Source organism: Staurois parvus, unplaced genomic scaffold (genome assembly GCF_062004578.1).
Source record: "Staurois parvus isolate SC_StPar_1 unplaced genomic scaffold, SC_StPar_1.0 ptg000931l, whole genome shotgun sequence".
Lineage (NCBI taxonomy): Eukaryota > Metazoa > Chordata > Amphibia > Anura > Ranidae > Staurois > Staurois parvus.
In genome coordinates this window covers 743432-764012 of record NW_028318727.1, presented here as the reverse complement: position 1 = coordinate 764012, position 20581 = coordinate 743432, and the positions used below count along the sequence as shown (strand labels likewise).

At 48.4% G+C, this 20581-nt stretch overlaps 1 protein-coding gene across 1 annotated transcript in view; it reads right to left on the bottom strand.

Annotated features, from left to right (window-relative positions):
• Positions 1 to 765: 765 nt before the first annotated feature.
• MED9 (mediator complex subunit 9) overlaps positions 766 to 20581 on the bottom strand; it is a 31737-nt gene continuing 11921 nt past the window's right edge. The window contains exon 2 of the mRNA XM_089656725.1: positions 766 to 1376. Coding sequence (XP_089512851.1) covers positions 1160 to 1376 — 217 coding nt within the window. The 3' untranslated portion in view covers positions 766 to 1159. The remainder of the gene's footprint in view (positions 1377 to 20581) is intronic.

Sequence of the window (20581 nt, the reverse complement as noted above, 5' to 3'; positions counted from 1 at the left end):
GCCCGACCGTTGATGTCAGTGGGAGGAAAAGTGACCGATCATAGGTGTCAGTGAGATAACTGGGGCCCCATTGCTGGTGTTGGTGGAAGGGATGGGGCCCCATCACTGGTGTCAGTTGTAAGAAGTGTCCTATCATTGTTGCAGTGGGAGGAATGGTGTCCAAGGGTCAGATAAAGGCAGGCAAAGGGCTGCATCTGGCCTGAAGGCCACAGTTTTGAGATCGCCAATTTAAAGCATGCCCAAAACAAAGAACAAAAACAGCAGCATATTGCAGCTTTGCAGATATGGTGGTTGTATATGTTTCATTTTTCAGGTTTTTTTCTGTCATTTTTACCTAGTGGTAGTAAGAAAATTACAGCCAATCACAGTAGCCAAATGATCACGGATCTTTCCCACCACCCAGGTGTACAGACCCTATTAAAGTGATGCTGGGGATGGACAGAAAGAGGTTAATATTCCCACATAAAAATACTTGCTTTCTGGCTATTATAATCCAGCGACCAATCATTTTTGGAGCACAGGCCTGGAAGAACGATGCAGTATAGGATGGCGTTTGCGCGCATGCTCCAGATCGGTGTTTCGGAATTAGGAACTTGCGAATGATGGGCGGTGGTGATACCAGTTATGATCGGATACGTAATTATTTTAGAAAAGTGTATGTAAACCTAACAACAAAACTACTTTCAAGCACGTGGGTTCGCTTTAGGCCTTTAAAAACTCTTAGCCAAGTTACCTGCAATGTACAAGTGTATAGGCTGACACAGGTAGTGTAACACCCTTTAATTATCCGATTAGCATGATTACTTAATAATAGCTTAAAGCACATGATCTGAATAACAACATGAAGTCTTTCCAGCTTGAAAAAGAAAAAAAAAAAACTCCAGACACAAACTGTACACACACTTGCCCATGTGTATTCCAAGCAATCCATTAAACACCCTTACGACATGGAAATGTTCTGGCACAAGGCTGGTTGTCGAAACTTTCCCACACGTATGATCCGGCAGGGCTATAGTCCCGTACTGCAGACACAGAAAAGGTCCGGGTACAATGGAATGATCTCCTTTGGAGCGGAGGCCATTGTCTCATGCATCAGGGCCCGTCGTATACGGCACAGTCGGCTCCCATGGTCTTTGTACCCTAAAGAAAGCCTCTACCACTAATCCTTGGGGATCTCAAACATGCAAAGGCTCTTGTACTTCTGCAGGAGCTCGTTCTTGGTCTGTACCTGCACTCGCAGGCTCTGGAGGTGCTGCTGCTGCTGATCGGGGGTCAGGTCGATCCCAGGCATGTTATTGATCTGCTTCCTCATGGCTTGGAATTTGTTCTTGAGTTCGTTCAGCTCGTGACAGACATCCTGACTGTCTTTGTCCATGCTGAAAGCAAAAGAAAAAGTATTTTTTATAATAAAAGGAGATGGATAGCTTCAGAGAAGAAAGTGCATCTAAACCTAAAAATATATCATTTACTGCAGCTTACCAGTCCTTTCATATGGTGGCTGCATTAGTGTTCATTTTTTAGGAAAGCAGGTAACTTTTCGTATTGGCACTCATTCCCACTTCTTCTTTTCTCACCCAAGCAAAGATGACAAAGCCCCTAGTGCCCCTAGTTTCTCAGCATACAGCACATCCAGAAAGTATTCCCAGCACTTCACTTTTGCCACATTTTGTTATGTTACAGCAGTGGTTCTCAACCTTCCTAATGCCACGACCCTTTAACCACTTCCAGACCGGACACTTTTACCCCCTTCCTGACCAGGGCAATTTTCAGCTTTCAGCGCTATCACACTTTGAATGACAATTGCGCAGTCATGCAACACTGTACCCAAATGAATTTTTTACATTTTTTTGCAACAGATAAAGCTTTATTTTGGTGGTATTTATTCACTGCTGGGATTTTTATTTTTTTTGCTATGTAAATGAAAAAGTCCAAAAATTTTGAACAAAAGTGTTTTTTTTTATAAAATTTTGCAAATAAATAATATTTCATCATAAATCTTTGCCAAAATGTATTCTGTTATCTTTTTAGTAAAAAAAAAAAACAAAAACAAATTAGTTTATAACCAAAAATTATAATTTTTAAACATTTTTTTTACATTTTTATTTTATTTTTTTATATTATTTTTTTACATACTGTCACCCTAGCAGTACAGTGTCACCATGGTGACACTGTACTACTTGTGGGGGGTGATGAAGATTTTTTTTTTTTTACAATGATTGCTTTTACACCCATATAGGATGTAAAAGCAATCATTTCTCTTTCTCTCTGTGTGCATTCTTGCACTCATTGAGAAATACAGAGTTAGCTGTGATTGGTCAGAGCTTGTCACATGGTACAAGGCTGTTGTGAATAGCCCTGTACCATGTGACCTCTGTGATCATTCACAGATTTCACACGTAGTAAGCAATGATGTCACAAGTGACATCTTGCTTACTACTTTGCATGTGATCACTGATTGGCCAATCAGTGATCACATGATCGGGACCTCGTACAGAGGTCCCGTCCGACGATCGGTGTTTCACTGTGTCCGGAGGACACAGCGGGCACCGGATCGCGGTGCTGCGCGCTCCCAGGGAGCGCGCACAAGCAGGGTGCGGGGAGGCCGTTCATAAACGGCCAAACGACCCTGTTCTGCCACCGTCCGGCCGTTTATATGCAACGGCCGGTCGGGAAGTGGTTAACACAGTTCCTCATGTTGTGGTGACCCCCAACCATAAAATTAATTACCCAGTAATTATAATTCATGAGTGTCGTTTTACTTCCAATACTGCTGCTTTCTACACAGCAGCTGCTTTCTACACATCGGAAATATGTGTTTTCTGATGGTCTTAGGGGACCCCTGTGAAAGGATCGTTTGACCCCCAAAGGGGTCGCGACCCACAGGTTGAGAACCATTGTGTTACAGCCTTATTCCAAAATGGATTAAATTCATTTTTTTCCTCAACATTCTACAGACAATACCCCATAATGACAACGTGAAAGAAGTTCATTTTGAAATCTTTGCAATTTATTAAAAATAAAAAACAAAAAAAAAAACCCCCATGTACATAAGTATTCCCAGCCTTTGCTCAATCCTTTGTTGAAGCCCCTTTAGCACCAATTCCAGCCTCGATTCGTTTGGAGTATGACGCTACAAGCTTGGCACACATATTTTTGGGCATTTTCTCCCATTCTTCTTTGCAGGACCTCTCAAGCTCCATCAGGTTGGATGGGGAGCGTCGGTGCGCAGCCATTTTCAGATCTCTCCAGAGATGTTCAATCAGGTTCAAGTCTGGGCTCTGGCTGGGCCACTCCAGGACATTCACAGAGTTGGCCTATAGCCACGCCTATATTATGTGTGCTTAGGGTCATTGTTCTGTTGGAAGATGAACCGTCGCCCCAGTCTAAGGTCCAGAGCGCTCTGGAACAGGTTTTCATCAAGGATGTCTCTGTACATTGCTGCATTCATCTTTCCTTCGATCCTGACTAGTCTCCTAGTTCCTGCCACTAAAAAACATCCCCACAGCATGATGCTGCCACCACCATGCTTCACTGTAGTGATGGTATTAGTCAGGTGGTAAGCGGTTCCTGGTTTCCTCCAGACATGTTTGGCACTCAGGCCAAAGAGTTCAATCTTTGTTTCATCAGACCAGAGTTTTGTTTCTCATGGTCTGAGAGTCCCTTGGGTGTCATTTGGCAAACTCCAGGCGGGCTACCATTTGCCTTTTACTGAGGAGAGGCTTTTGTCTGGCCACTCTACCATACAGGCCTGATTGGTGGAATGCTGCAGAGATGGTTGTTCTTCTGGAAGGTTCTCTTATCTCCACAGAGAAACGCTGGAGCTCTTTCAGAGTGACCATCGGGTGCTTGGTTACCTCCCTGGGTGCGGCCCTTCTCCCTCGATCGCTCATTTTGGCCGGGCTGCCAGCTCTAGGAAGATTCCTGGTGGTTCCAAACTTCTTCCATTTACAGATGATGGAGGCCACTGTGCTCATTGGGACCTTCAATGCTGCAGAAATGTATCTGTACCCTTCCCCAGATCTGTGCCTTGATACAATCCTGTCTCGGAGATCTACGGACAATTCCTTGGACTTCATGGCTTGGTTTGTGCTCTGACATGCACTGTTACCTGTGGGACCTTCTATAGACAGGTTTATGCCTTTCCTAATCATGTCCAATCAACTGAATGTCCCACAGGTGGACTCCAATCAACTGAATGTCCCACAGGTGGACTCCAATCAACTGAATGTCCCACAGGTGGACTCCAACCAAGTTGTAGAAACATCTGAAGAATGATTGGTGGGAACAGGATGCCCAGAGCTCAATTTGGTGCGTCATGGCAAAGGCTGTGAATATTTATGTACATGGTGGTTTTTTTTGTTTTTTATTTTTAAAAAATTGCAAAGATTTCAAAACAAACTTCTTTCACGTTGTCATTATGGGGTATTGTTTGTAGAATGTTGAGGAAAAAAATGAATTTAATCTATTTTGGAATAAGGCCGTAACATAAAATGTGGCAAAAGTGAAGTGTTGTGAATATTTTCTGGATGCGCTGTACATAGCATACATCCCAGGAGGATTCCGGATGGTATCCCCTCAGTCCACTGATCTCACATACGCACAGAGGCGATTGGTTGCCATGCACAGCTGCTCCAGTTTTAAGAAATCTCCATTCTGACGGGCACTGAGGTCCATCCTCCATGCTGAGCCACGTTTTGCTGCATCTGGATACACCTTAAAGCTGGGCTCAGGCAGCCCACAGATGTTATAGCAGAGGCAGCAAATGAATGGACACAGATGCATGGTAATATCTGACATACAGGCAGGAGCGGAAGAACAGATCCAAACATACTCTGGGCAATGGGATCTGTGCACCAGCTCCTTCCTGAATGCCACATTTTGCAAATGTTTCCATGAAGTTGTTGTATCTGCGTTCACGTCTATGGGCTGCTTGCACACAGCTCCAAGGTGGATTAAAAACAGCAAAAATGGCTCAGCATGGAGGATGGGCTCAGTGCCCATGTGAATGTATCTACAGTGCAGGGGTCAGGAGTGTGTAACGCACAGGCCACTTTATAGAGTACAACCAAAATTACCTCCTCATTCCAGTACAAGTCACTCTCCCCCCCCCCACAGTACGGCTCTCCCCTAACGTCGCTAAACTTCCCCTCCCAGCCTACCCCCACGGTACAGATCTCCCCTAACGTCGCTAAACTCCCCTCCCAGCCTACCCCCATGGTACAGATCTCCCCTAACGTCGCTAAAATCCCCCTCCCAGCCTACCCCCACGGTACAGATCTCCCCTAACGTCGCTAAAATCCCCCTCCCAGCCTACCCCCACGGTACAGATCTCCCCTAACGTCGCTAAAATCCCCCTCCCAGCCTACCCCCACGGTACAGATCTCCCCTAACGTCGCTAAAATCCCCCTCCCAGCCTACCCCCAAAGTACAGATCTCCCCTCCCAGCCTATCCCCACGGTACAGATCTCCCCTAACGTCGCTAAACTCCCCCTCCCAGCCTACCCCCACGGTACAGATCTCCCCTAACGTCGCTAAAATCCCCCTCCCAGCCTACCCCCACAGTACAGATCTCCCCTAACGTCGCTAAACTCCCCCTCCCAGCCTACCCCCACAGTACAGAACTCCCCTAACGTCGCTAAAATCCCCCTCCCAGCCTACCCCCACAGTACAGATCTCCCCTAACGTTGCTAAACTTCCCCTCCCAGCCTACCCCCACAGTACAGATCTCCAATAAACGTCGCTAAACTCCCCCTCCCAGCCTACCCCCACAGTACAGATCTCCCCTAACGTCGCTAAACTCCCCTCCCAGCCTACCCCCATGGTACAGATCTCCCCTAACGTCGCTAAAATCCCCCTCCCAGCCTACCCCCACGGTACAGATCTCCCCTAACGTCACTAAAATCCCCCTCCCAGCCTACCCCCACAGTACAGATCTCCCCTAACGTCGCTAAAATCCCCCTCCCAGCCTACCCCCAAAGTACAGATCTCCCCTCCCAGCCTATCCCCACGGTACAGATCTCCCCTAACGTCGCTAAACTCCCCCTCCCAGCCTACCCCCACGGTACAGATCTCCCCTAACGTCGCTAAAATCCCCCTCCCAGCCTACCCCCACAGTACAGATCTCCCCTAACGTCGCTAAACTCCCCCTCCCAGCCTACCCCCACAGTACAGATCTCCCCTAACGTCGCTAAAATCCCCCTCCCAGCCTACCCCCACAGTACAGATCTCCCCTAACGTTGCTAAACTTCCCCTCCCAGCCTACCCCCAAAGTACAGATCTCCAATAAACGTCGCTAAACTCCCCCTCCCAGCCTACCCCCACAGTACAGATCTCCCCTAACGTCGCTAAACTCCCCTCCCAGCCTACCCCCATGGTACAGATCTCCCCTAACGTCGCTAAAATCCCCCTCCCAGCCTACCCCCACGGTACAGATCTCCCCTAACGTCACTAAAATCCCCCTCCCAGCCTACCCCCACAGTACAGATCTCCCCTAACGTCGCTAAAATCCCCCTCCCAGCCTACCCCCAAAGTACAGATCTCCCCTCCCAGCCTATCCCCACGGTACAGATCTCCCCTAACGTCGCTAAAATCCCCCTCCCAGCCTACCCCCACAGTACAGATCTCCCCTAACGTTGCTAAACTTCCCCTCCCAGCCTACCCCCACAGTACAGATCTCCCCTAACGTCGCTAAACTCCCCCTCCCAGCCTACCCCCACAGTACAGATCTCCCCTAACGTCGCTAAAATCCCCCTCCCAGCCTACCCCCACAGTACAGATCTCCCCTAACGTCGCTAAACTTCCCCTCCCAGCCTACCCCCACAGTACAGATCTCCAATAAACGTCGCTAAACTCCCCCTCCCAGCCTACCCCCACAGTACAGATCTCCCCTAACGTCGCTAAACTCCCCCTCCCAGCCTACCCCCACAGTACAGATCTCCCCTAACGTCGCTAAAATCCCCCTCCCAGCCTACCCCCACAGTACAGATCTCCCCTAACGTCGCTAAACTTCCCCTCCCAGCCTACCCCCACAGTACAGATCTCCAATAAACGTCGCTAAACTCCCCCTCCCAGCCTACCCCCACAGTACAGATCTCCCCTAACGTCGCTAAACTCCCCTCCCAGCCTACCCCCATGGTACAGATCTCCCCTAACGTCGCTAAAATCCCCCTCCCAGCCTACCCCCACGGTACAGATCTCCCCTAACGTCACTAAAATCCCCCTCCCAGCCTACCCCCACAGTACAGATCTCCCCAAACGTCGCTAAAATCCCCCTCCCAGCCTACCCCCAAAGTACAGATCTCCCCTCCCAGCCTATCCCCACGGTACAGATCTCCCCTAACGTCGCTAAACTCCCCCTCCCAGCCTACCCCCACGGTACAGATCTCCCCTAACGTCGCTAAAATCCCCCTCCCAGCCTACCCCCACAGTACAGATCTCCCCTAACGTCGCTAAACTTCCCCTCCCAGCCTACCCCCACAGTACAGATCTCCAATAAACGTCGCTAAACTCCCCCTCCCAGCCTACCCCCACAGTACAGATCTCCCCTAACGTCGCTAAACTCCCCCTCCCAGCCTACCCCCACAGTACAGATCTCACCTAACGTCGCTAAACTCCCCCTCCCAGCCTACCCCCACAGTACAGATCTCCCCTAACGTCGCTAAACTTCCCCTCCCAGCCTACCCCCACAGTACAGATCTCCCCTAACGTCGCTAAAATCCCCCTCCCAGCCTACCCCCACGGTACAGATCTCCCCTAACGTCGCTAAAATCCCCCTCCCAGCCTACCCCCACAGTACAGATCTCCCCTAACGTCGCTAAAATCCCCCTCCCAGCCTACCCCCACGGTACAGATCTCCCCTAACGTCACTAAAATCCCCCTCCCAGCCTACCCCCACAGTACAGATCTCCCAACACAAACCCCTCGGTACAGACTCCTCCTTTCAGCACAGACTGACTTCCTGAGCACAGACCCCATAGGACAGAATGCTCCCCCAATATAGACCCATCAGTACAAAGACAGAGACACACCATTCCTAAATTCCCCTGCTCCCCTGTACAGACACCTTTCTGCCCCCTAGTATAGACACCCCTCCATTCACAACCTTTCAGGCTGCGGTGTAGCTGAATATTCTGTATCACACCTTGAACCCTACACTAGTGCATTGCACATGGTTGTGGGGTGCTTGCAGCGTGGCCCACTTGAAACCAATATAGTTACATAGTTAGTCTGGCTGAAAAAAGACAAAAGTCCATTCAGTTCAACCATAAAAAAAAAAAAAAGTTATAATCCTACACCCACAGTTGATCCAGAGGAAGGCAAAAAACCCAGCAAAGCACGATCCAATTTGCTCCTGCAGGGAAAAAATTCCTTCCTGATCCCCCGAGAGGCGATCGGATATTCCCTGGATCTACTTTACCTATAAATGTTATATCCAGTTATATTCTGTGTATCCAAGAAACAATCCAGGACTTTCCTACAGCAATCCACTGAGCTGGCCACAACCAACTCTTGAGGGAGTCTATTCCACATTCTCACAGCTCTTACTGCGAAGAAACCTTTCTGTGTTTGGAGATTAAATTTCTTTCAGGATATAGGGGGGTAAAATTCCTGCAACAGTCACAAAACAAAGCACCACGGCTGTAGTATGTGTACACTCCAAGCAACCGCCTCTGCAGCTGAGGGGGGTAAAGGGGGTAGGTGGAGGGGCTGACAGTAGTAAAAATTCAGCACAACTGCTGGATTTTACTGCCTCTGCAGCTGAGGGGGGGAGGCGGAGGGGCTGACAGTAGTAAAAATGCAGCACAACTGCTGGATTTTACTGCCTCTGCAGCTGAGGGGGGGAGGCAGAGTGTCTGACAGTAGTAAAAATGCAGCACAACTGCTGGATTTTACTGCCTCTGCAGCTGAGGGGGGGAGGCGGAGGGGCTGACAGTAGTAAAAATGCAGCACAACTGCTGGATTTTACTGCCTCTCAACTGCTAGTGTGAATGAGCCCTAGGAGTCAATTGAGGTCCTTGTGTAAAAGTGTAACCCTAGATCATTGTTTTCCGAATCTAGAGAATATTTCCCTTGAAGTCACTACTCCGTAGGCTAGGTAGAGTCTATTGTGACACGCTAGAGATTACGCGGCGGCCAATCACACTCATCCATTACATTGTATATCACACGCTGAATGTAAACAAAGCTGTAAGTCACATCCTTTAAAAACAGATCGTTAACGGAAAACAAAGTATCCATTGATGGCGAGCGCTGATCCCGTACCGGGAAAAGGTCTCCATAGATTAGTGGGATTCCGCCTCGGATCGTGGAAATGCTGTTGTTTTTGAAGTGAAGACGTTATCCTGCGCTGGCTGAACATGAGATTTAGATACACATCTCTGGCCAGATGGAGGGGACCGTCTTTCATATGCATTCTTCTGGAGGCCCACGCACGGGAGCGTTCTCCAAACATCTTCATATTTATTATCTGCCTTATTAATATCATTTCAGTCACCTGTCTGAGTGCCACTAACAACGTGCCAATGTGCCGAGATACTACAGAGCTGCCTGGAGAAGACCGGATAGAGGACTGGTGACCCTCTGGAAACGCTGGTTCATACCAAGACGGGGTTGTTGTCCGATGCAGCCAATCAGACAGCAGCAGCTGTCCAGACAGAGGTCAGGCATTGTACCCGCAATCTGCTGATCACTGGTGCCATGACTTACAGACTGAGATGGAAAAGCATAATAAAAGGCACATTTTTTTACCTACCAAAAGATGTGCATTTATTTTTTTTGTGAAAGGTGAGCTGGGGCACTATTCCACCCACTGACACCAATGCTGGGGCACTATTCCTCCCACTGATACCAATGATGGGACACTATTCCTCCCACTGATACCAATGATGGGGCACTATTCCTCTCACTGACACCAACGATGGGGCACTATTCCTCCCACTGATACCAATGATGGGGCACTATTCCTCCCACTGACACCAACGATGGGACACTATTCCTCCCACTGACACCAATGATGGGGCACTATTCCTCCCACTGATACCAATGATGGGGCACTATTCCTCCCACTGATACCAATGATGGGGCACTATTCCTCCCACTGATACCAATGATGGGGCACTATTCCTCCCACTGACACCAACGATGGGACACTATTCCTCCCACTGACACCAATGATGGGGCACTATTCCTCCCACTGACACCAATGATGGGGCACTATTCCTCCCACTGACACCAATGATGGGGCACTATTCCTCCCACTGATACCAATGATGAGGCACTATTCCTCCCACTGATACCAATGATGGGGCACTATTCCTCCCACTGACACCAATGATGGGGCACTATTCCTCCCACTGACACCAATGATGGGACACTATTCCTCCCACTGACACCAATGATGGGCCACTATTCCTCCCACGGACACCAATGATGGGGCACTATTCCTCCCACTGATACCAATGATGGGCCACTATTCCTCCCACTGATACCAATGATGGGGCACTATTTCTCCCACTGACACCAATGATGGGGCACTATTCCTCCCACTGATACCAATGATGGGGCACTATTCCTCCCACTGACACCAATGATGGGGCACTATTCCTCCCACTGACACCAATGATGGGCCACTATTCCTCCCACTGACATCAATGATGGGGCACTATTCCTCCCACTGACACCAATGATGGGGCACTATTCCTCCCACTGATACCAATGATGGGGCGCTATTCCTCCCACTGACACCAATGATGGGGCGCTATTCCTCCCACTGATACCAATGATGGGGCGCTATTCCTCCCACTGATACCAATGATGGGGCGCTATTCCTCCCACTGATACCAATGATGGGGCACTATTCCTCCCACTGACACCAATGATGGGGCACTATTCCTCCCACTGATACCAATGATGGGGCACTATTCCTCCCACTGATACCAATGATGGGGCACTATTCCTCCCACTGATACCAATGATGGGGCACTATTCCTCCCACTGATACCAATGATGGGACACTATTCCTCCCACTGATACCAATGATGGGGCACTATTCCTCCCACTGACACCAATGATGGGGCACTATTCCTCCCACTGACACCAATGATGAGGCACTATTCCTCCCACTGACACCAATGATGGGGCACTATTCCTCCCACTGATACCAATGATGAGGCACTATTCCTCCCACTGATACCAATGATGGGGCACTATTCCTCCCACTGACACCAATGATGGGGCACTATTCCTCCCACTGATACCAATGATGGGGCACTATTCCTCCCACTGACACCAATGATGGGGCACTATTCCTCCCACTGACACCAATGATGGGGCACTATTCCTCCCACTGACACCAATGATGGGGCACTATTCCTCCCACTGACACCAATGATGGGGCACTATTCCTCCCACTGATACCAATGATAGGGCACTATTCCTCCCACTGACACCAATGATGGGCCACTATTCCTCCCACGGACACCAATGATGGGCCACTATTCCTCCCACTGATACCAATGATGGGCCACTATTCCTCCCACTGATACCAATGATGGGGCACTATTCCTCCCACTGACACCAATGATGGGGCACTATTCCTCCCACTGATACCAATGATGGGGCACTATTCCTCCCACTGACACCAATGATGGGGCACTATTCCTCCCACTGACACCAATGATGGGGCACTATTCCTCCCACGGACACCAATGATGGGCCACTATTCCTCCCACTGATACCAATGATGGGCCACTATTCCTCCCACTGATACCAATGATGGGCCACTATTCCTCCCACTGATACCAATGATGGGGCACTATTCCTCCCACTGACACCAATGATGGGGCACTATTCCTCCCACTGATACCAATGATAGGGCACTATTCCTCCCACTGACACCAATGATGGGGCACTATTCCTCCCACTGATACCAATGATGGGGCACTATTCCTTCCACTGATACCAATGATGGGGCACTATTCCCCCCACTGATACCAATGATAGGGCACTATTCCTCCCACTGATACCAATGATGGGGCACTATTCCTCCCACTGATACCAATGATGGGGCGCTATTCCTCCCACTGACACCAATGATGGGGCACTATTCCTCCCACTGATACCAATGATGGGGCACTATTCCTCCCACTGATACCAATGATGGGGCACTATTCCTCCCACTGACACCAATGAAGGGGCGCTATTCCTCCCACTGATACCAATGATAGGGCACTATTCCTCCCACTGACACCAATGAAGGGGCACTATTCCTCCCACTGATACCAATGATAGGGCACTATTCCTCTCACTGATACCAATGATGGGGCACTATTCCTCCCACTGATACCAATGATGGGGCACTATTCCTCCCACTGATACCAATGATGGGGCACTATTCCTCCCACTGATACCAATGATGGGGCACTATTCCTCCCACTGACACCAATGAAGGGGCACTATTCCTCCCACTGATACCAATGATAGGGCACTATTCCTCCCACTGACACCAATGATGGGGCACTATTCCTCCCACTGATACCAATGATGGAGCACTATTCCTCCCACTGATACCAATGATGGGGCACTATTCCTCCCACTGATACCAATGATAGGGCACTATTCCTCCCACTGATACCAATGATAGGGCACTATTCCTCCCACTGACACCAATGATGGGGCACTATTCCTCCCACTGATACCAATGATGGGGCACTATTCCTTCCACTGATACCAATGATGGGGCACTATTCCCCCCACTGATACCAATGATAGGGCACTATTCCTCCCACTGATACCAATGATGGGGCACTATTCCTCCCACTGATACCAATGATGGGGCACTATTCCTCCCACTGACACCAATGATGGGGCACTATTCCTCCCACTGATACCAATGATGGGGCACTATTCCTCCCACTGATACCAATGATGGGGCACTATTCCTCCCACTGACACCAATGAAGGGGCACTATTCCTCCCACTGATACCAATGATAGGGCACTATTCCTCCCACTGACACCAATGATGGGGCACTATTCCTCCCACTGATACCAATGATGGAGCACTATTCCTCCCACTGATACCAATGATGGAGCACTATTCCTCCCACTGATACCAATGATAGGGCACTATTCCTCCCACTGACACCAATGATGGGGCACTATTCCTCCCACTGATACCAATGATGGGGCACTATTCCTTCCACTGATACCAATGATGGGGCACTATTCCCCCCACTGATACCAATGATAGGGCACTATTCCTCCCACTGATACCAATGATGGGGCACTATTCCTCCCACTGATACCAATGATGGGGCGCTATTCCTCCCACTGACACCAATGATGGGGCACTATTCCTCCCACTGATACCAATGATGGGGCACTATTCCTCCCACTGATACCAATGATGGGGCACTATTCCTCCCACTGACACCAATGAAGGGGCGCTATTCCTCCCACTGATACCAATGATAGGGCACTATTCCTCCCACTGACACCAATGAAGGGGCACTATTCCTCCCACTGATACCAATGATAGGGCACTATTCCTCCCACTGATACCAATGATGGGGCACTATTCCTCCCACTGATACCAATGATGGGGCACTATTCCTCCCACTGATACCAATGATGGGGCACTATTCCTCCCACTGACACCAATGAAGGGGCACTATTCCTCCCACTGACACCAATGAAGGGGCACTATTCCTCCCACTGATACCAATGATAGGGCACTATTCCTCCCACTGACACCAATGATGGGGCACTATTCCTCCCACTGATACCAATGATGGAGCACTATTCCTCCCACTGATACCAATGATGGGGCACTATTCCTCCCACTGATACCAATGATGGGGCACTATTCCTCCCACTGACACCAATGATGGGGCACTATTCCTCCCACTGATACCAATGATGGGGCACTATTCCTCCCACTGATACCAATAATGGGCCAATATTCCTCCCACTGACTCCTATGATGGGGCACTATTCCCCCCACTGACACCAATGATGGGGCACTATTCCTCCCACTGACACCAATGATGGGGCACTATTCCTCCCACTGATACCAATGATGGGACACTATTCCTCCCACTGACACCAATGATGGGGCACTATTCCTCCCACTGATACCAATGATGGGGCACTATTCCTCCCACTGATACCAATGATGGGGCACTATTCCTCCCACTGATACCAATGATAGGGCACTATTCCTCCCACTGACACCAATGATGGGGCACTATTCCTCCCACTGATACCAATGATGGGGCACTATTCCTCCCACTGATACCAATGATGGGGCACTATTCCTCCCACTGATACCAATGATGGGGCGCTATTCCTCCCACTGATACCAATGATGGGGCATTATTCCTCCCACTGATACCAATGATAGGGCACTATTCCTCCCACTGACACCAATGATGGGGCACCATTCCTCCCACTGATACCAATGATGGGGCACTATTCCTCCCACTGATACCAATGATGGGGCACTATTCCTCCCACTGATACCAATGATGGGGCACTATTCCTCCCACTGATACCAATGATAGGGCATTATTCCACTCACTAATACCAGGACATTTTCTACTCCCACTGGCCACAGTCTGGCCCCACTAAAGCTCGAAGGACAGTAAACTGCCCCTTTGTTTAGAAAGTTTGAAGACCCCCGCTTTAACGTGTCAGTTCATCTTTACAAAATAAAAAAAAACAAACAAAAACAAAAAAAAAAAGGTTAACTAGCAGACACCATATACCCTCCTCACTCCCCCCTTCCTGCTGTACCTACTTATGTGGGTACAGAGCTGTCAACATAGATGGTGCACAAGCCCTTAAAAGTGCTAATTTTTTTCTGGAAAAAAAAAAAACGAAGATTGGATGTTGAGGGAGTACAGTGTTCGTTCTCATATCTGAAAAGGTGAAATAACACTTTACGGGCTTATGCACAAGGGCGTATACATCTGTAATTCTTGGAGATCTAAATACCGCAGTATTGTACGCTATGAGCCTGTGCACACTGCTCTGTATTGCTCTGCGACATTTAGTGGAGTCAGCCCAAACCAGGATCTGTTCACAAATTTGCATATTGACTGTTTTATGTTATGTAAACATTTGTGTTAACATTGACATACTTGAGCATACATGGACCCTAATGGCCGCAAATATCAACAATGTACAGTCAGGGGTGCCCCCGTCACATGTCTGATGAAGGGGTCCTAAGAGACTCCGAATCGTTGCCTTGCTGTAGCTATGTGATCGTTCATTATTCATATTATACAGTATTTATATAGCGCCAGAAGGTTTGCTCAGCGCTGTACATTATAGTGGGGGACAGTACATGAGACAGTACAGTAACAATACAATACACGAGGGGTTCCAGGGCCCTGCTCTTTGGAGCTTACAATCTAGGAGGGAGGGGAAAGTGGTACAGGAGGAAGTGGCTGTGGGGGATGGAGTGGTAGGAGGAGATCGGCTGTTAGGTGAGGTTGGGGTAGGCTTCCCTGAAGAGATGGGTTTTCAGAGTGCGCCTAAAGGAGAGGGGGGTAGGTGACAGTCTGATGGATTGAGGTAGTGAGTTCCAGAGAATGGGGAAAGTCCTAGAGAAGTCCTGCAGTCGGGCGTGGGAGGTGGAGACCAGGGAGCTAGAAAGTAGGAGGTCTTGTGAGGAGCAAAGATTACGGGTTGGGTGGCATTTGGGTATCAGGTCGGTGAGGTAGTTTGGGGCAGTGTTATGGATGGCTTTGTATGTCTGTGTTAGTAGTTTGAATTTAATGCGTTGGGCAATCGGGAGCCAGTGGAAGGAATGACAGAGGGGGGTGGAGCCAGTGGAGGGAATGACAGAGGGGGTGGAGCCAGTGGAGGGAATGACAGAGGGGGTGGAGCCAGTGGAGGGAATGACAGAGGGGGGTGGAGCCAGTGGAGGGAATGACAGAGGGGGGTGGAGCCAGTGGAGGGAATGACAGAGGGGGGTGGCGGATACGGAGTGGTTGGTATGGTGGATGAGTCTAGCCACTGAGTTCAGGATAGACTGAAGCGGGGATAGTCTGTGATGAGGTCGGCCGGTGAGGGAGTTGCAGTAGTCCAGACGTGAGATAATAAGGGAGTGATCGAGTAGTTTAGTAGTGTCTGGGGTTAGGAACGAACGTATTTTGGAGATGTTGCGGAGGTGGAGCCTGCATGAGTTTGCCAACGATTGGACATGGGGTTGGAAGGAAAGGTTTGAGTCTAGAGTGACACCTAGGACTTTGGCTTGTGGGGTGGGACTGATGGTGGCGTTGTTGGTCATGATGGAGAGGGTGGGGGGGGAGGGGGGGCACGGGCTGGCGGGAAAATCAGGAGCTCAGTTTTGGAAAGGTTCAATTTGAGGAAATGGAGCGACATCCAGTCTGATATGTCGTTCAGTATGTGGGTGATACGGGCGGAGAGTGAAGGGGTGAGGAGAGGGGTGGAGAGGTAAATTTGCGTGTCAACAGCGTAGAGGTGATAGTTGAAGCCGTTTACATCTCCTCCTAAATGAATCCCCCACGCGGCGACACAGGCACAGAACGACCTCGGCATTCCGCTATTCAGAATCAGTTGAGGTCATCTGGCACATTCGCCGCTGTTGCAGTGAAACCGCATTAAAGGGGCGATCTAAAAATAAATGGGGTACAACCAGCAGCACCTCTGGATTCACGTTGTTAATATTTATGTTCACCCTTAGCAGTGGTAGCCAAGTGGGTCCATGTAGGCTGTACGGATGCTAAAGTTAGCACTCAACATGCCTACGGACAACTTTTTACACAAAAACTCATAAAAATAAAAAACGTAAAACACAAAAAGTGTCTATGAGCCTCAAGGCTAGGTTCAAATTAGAACGCATTGCGGGAAAGCCATGATCCGTACACATTTCCCACACCGTGTTCAAAACACACTGCAGTTGCGATTACGTTTCCAAAAGTAGTGCATGCACCATCTACAAACATGATTCTATTAACCCCTCGTCTACAGGGCACTGTCGCCCCCTTCCTGTCCAGGCCAATTTCCAGCTCTCAGCGCTGTCACACTTTGAATGACAATTGCACAGTCATGCAACACTGTACCCATATGACATTTTTATCATTTTTTTGTGAGATAGAGCTTTCTTTTGGTGGTATTTAATCACCTCTGGGTGTTTTATTTTTTCTTAAACCAAAATCCGCTGAAAATTTTGAAAAAAAAAAAGTTTTTTCTTAGTTTTTGTTATAAAATTTTCTAAATAAGTGATTTTTCTCCTTCACTGATGTGTGCTAGTAAGGCTGCACTGATTGGCAATGATAGGCTGCACTGATGGACACTGAGGAGGCACTGGTAGGTGGCACTGATGGGCATTGACAGGCATCACTGATGGCACGGATAGCGCTGATAGGCGGCAATGACTGGCACTGATATATGGCACTGACAAGTGGCACTGATTGGCAGCACTGATGGGCATTGATGGGAGACACTGGAAGGCAACTCAGATGGACACTGATATGTGGCATCGATGTGCACTGGTAGGCACTGATATGTGGCATCGATGTGCACTGGTAGGCACTGATATGTGGCATCGATGTGCACTGGTAGGCACTGATATGTGGCATCGATGTGCACTGGTAGGCACTGATATGCGGCATTGATGTGGCACTGGCACATGGCACTGTTCAGCACTGACAGCTGGCACTGATGGACACTGACAGGTGGCACTGCTGGGGCTACACTGATCATCAGGGCACACTGATCATCAGTGCCCTGATGATCAGTGTACATGTCCCCTCTGCTGAATGCCTTTTACCGGCTCTCCTCTGTCAGAGTGACAGCTCATGAGGAGAGAAATGCCGATAACCAGCATTTCCCTGTTTACATATGATCAGCTGTGATTGGACACAGCTGATCACATGACCAAGCCGACATCTTCGGCTCTTTCCGTAGATCGGTGATCCACTGTGTTCGAGGGACATGCACGCTCCCTGAGCCGCGCTGCGTGCTGAGAATGGGAGGACGTCATATGACGTCCTCCCAGAATGAGAGAACCACCTTGTGCCCGTCATTGGACTATATGGCGGGCGGGAGGTGGTTAATATGATTATAAAGTAAATAAAGTGACATTGTGACAAAGTGCCAAGAAAATCATTCAAATTTAAGTGACTTCCGGTGGGCAGAGACAGGTTGGCAGGGGAGGAAGCGGAGAGCAGCGGAGGGCCTGGCGGACAGCGACACCGGACCGGCAGACACAGCAACTCCACAGCTCCACACCGCGCCAAGCTACAGGAAAGAAGTGATAGAGCCATATTGACTGTGAGTGAGCAGTGAGGGGAATACCTGACCAGACCATATTCATCCTTAAAGGAGCTTCCAGTTCATCCACTGAGAGTATTGTCTCTAAATGCACTCATTGATTGCGCATCTGGTGAGTGCGCAGTCTTTATACTATTGGTCACATCACCATAAATACCGGATGAAGCACTTATGATTGAAGATTTCAGATCTTCCATACACTTTGTATTCAGACAGAATTTCAGCACTATAATAACACTATTGGTCACTATAAAGTGACGGGCTTCACGTTACCTCTGAGTCACTTAAATTGGAATGATTTTCCTCGCACTTTATCACAATGTCACTTTATTTACTTTATAATCATATTAATATAATCATATATGTTTGTTGATATTTGAAATTTTACATATGTGGTTGGAGTTTTAGCGCTGCACCTTATTTTATATTCGATGCTTTGGAGGTTGTTTGGTATCCTTTGGTGCTACAGCAGCTTTTTTAAACTGTTAGAGTTCACTTGTCCTACTTTGTGTTTTTAGTGCATGCACTACGTTTGGTGCGCTGCCGTGCCATTTCATCCCATTAATAGGTTCAAACCATACAGCACACATGTGAATTGCATAGAAATGCACTGCGCATTCTGCACGATTCCCAGGCTATTCATATCATGAACTGGGGCTAAATCTGCTTTTTGTAACAAACATGCCATGATTAAGGGCATTAAAAGAACTTATAAACCCATAACAGACAGATCTCTGACATACATTTTCTACAAAGCAGTACCAGCTTGGTCAAGGACCAGGGGCGGACTGACCATTTGGAAACTCGGGCACTGCTCGAGGGCCAGGGGTCAGTAGGGGGCCCCATGAGATGTCCCTGATACCTTTTTCATAGGCTTTTTTGAGTTTGGGCAAGGACACAGTGGCCCCATGATCCCCTATTGCCCGGGGGCCCCATGAGTTGTCAGTCCACCCCTGTCAAGGACCCACCACAAAATGAGGTTGTGTGGTGATGGAACAGCAGAATACTGATTGGGTCATCTCTCTGTTCTCTCGTCCTATCAGAAAGCACTGTCTTAGAAGGACAGCATCATACAAAGAAGTGGAAGTTGATTGGTTTGCAGGGCTGCCCTTCCCGCTCTAAGATCACAAGAAGTTGATCCGCAGAATGGACATATCAGATGTTGACCTATCTGGCATTACAAATGACATGTAGCAGTCTTATGATACCTTTGTGTCCTAACCATGAGCAAATTAATGTGGCCCCACTACTCATTATACAGAGGATGTCCTGTACAGAGGAAATTTCCTTGATGGATGTTTATCAGAACTTGATTTACCTTCAAAAAACAATTTAAATTCCAATAAATCTTATGCAATCAACCTTCACCGCAGTTGTGGCCTGTAAGGGCTCATGTACACTGCAGCTGATGAACAGACGTTCAGGAGCAGTTCAGTGTTTTTTTCAGCAGCCCCTGAACTCTCCCTAATGTTTTCCTATGTGTCCATGTACACATCGTCCTTTACAGGCAGTTGGGTTTACAGTTGTTTTTTTGAATGCAGAAAACCTGCGTTCAGCAGTCGATTTTATCAGCGCTTCAAATGCAAAACGCTTGTAAACGCGACAAATCACGTTTATAAGCGTTTGTGTCTGAAATTTTTTTTTTTTTTTTTTTTTTTAACTCTTCCCGTTCCCGATGCTGTCCAGAGCCTTTTTTCATCATGAAAAATGCATGTAAAGTGTTTTCAAGGTACTCAGATGGACAAAACACTGAACACAGGATGTTCCTACCAAGCTTGTCACACATTGTAATGAGCAACTCACATCTCAGACCTCTCCCACCCTTGGAAACAAAAGATATGTTAATGACCATTCACACCTCAGACCTCTCCCACCCTTGGAAACAAAATATATGTTAATGACCATTCACACCTCAGACCTCTCCCACCCTCAGAAACAAAATATATGTTAATGACCATTCACACCTCAAATTCCTCATAAAGACCGCCTGCCAGGTGGCCTTAATGACTCCCTCCACCAGACATCTTTCCAACCTTGGAAACAAAAGAAATGTTAACGAGCAACTCACACCAAATTATCTCAACACATATGTAACGGAACCGGTACCCGACCGCACTTGGGTATATATTCCGTTATACCGCAGCTTCCCCTGTCCGAACACCATCCACGGACCACACCCTAAAAATCCCTCAGGAAATAGACAGTACCCAGCTCTTCTTAAAACAGGAAGCAAACTCTTTTTATTTTAACACAAAACACAGGACATATACAGAGGGCGG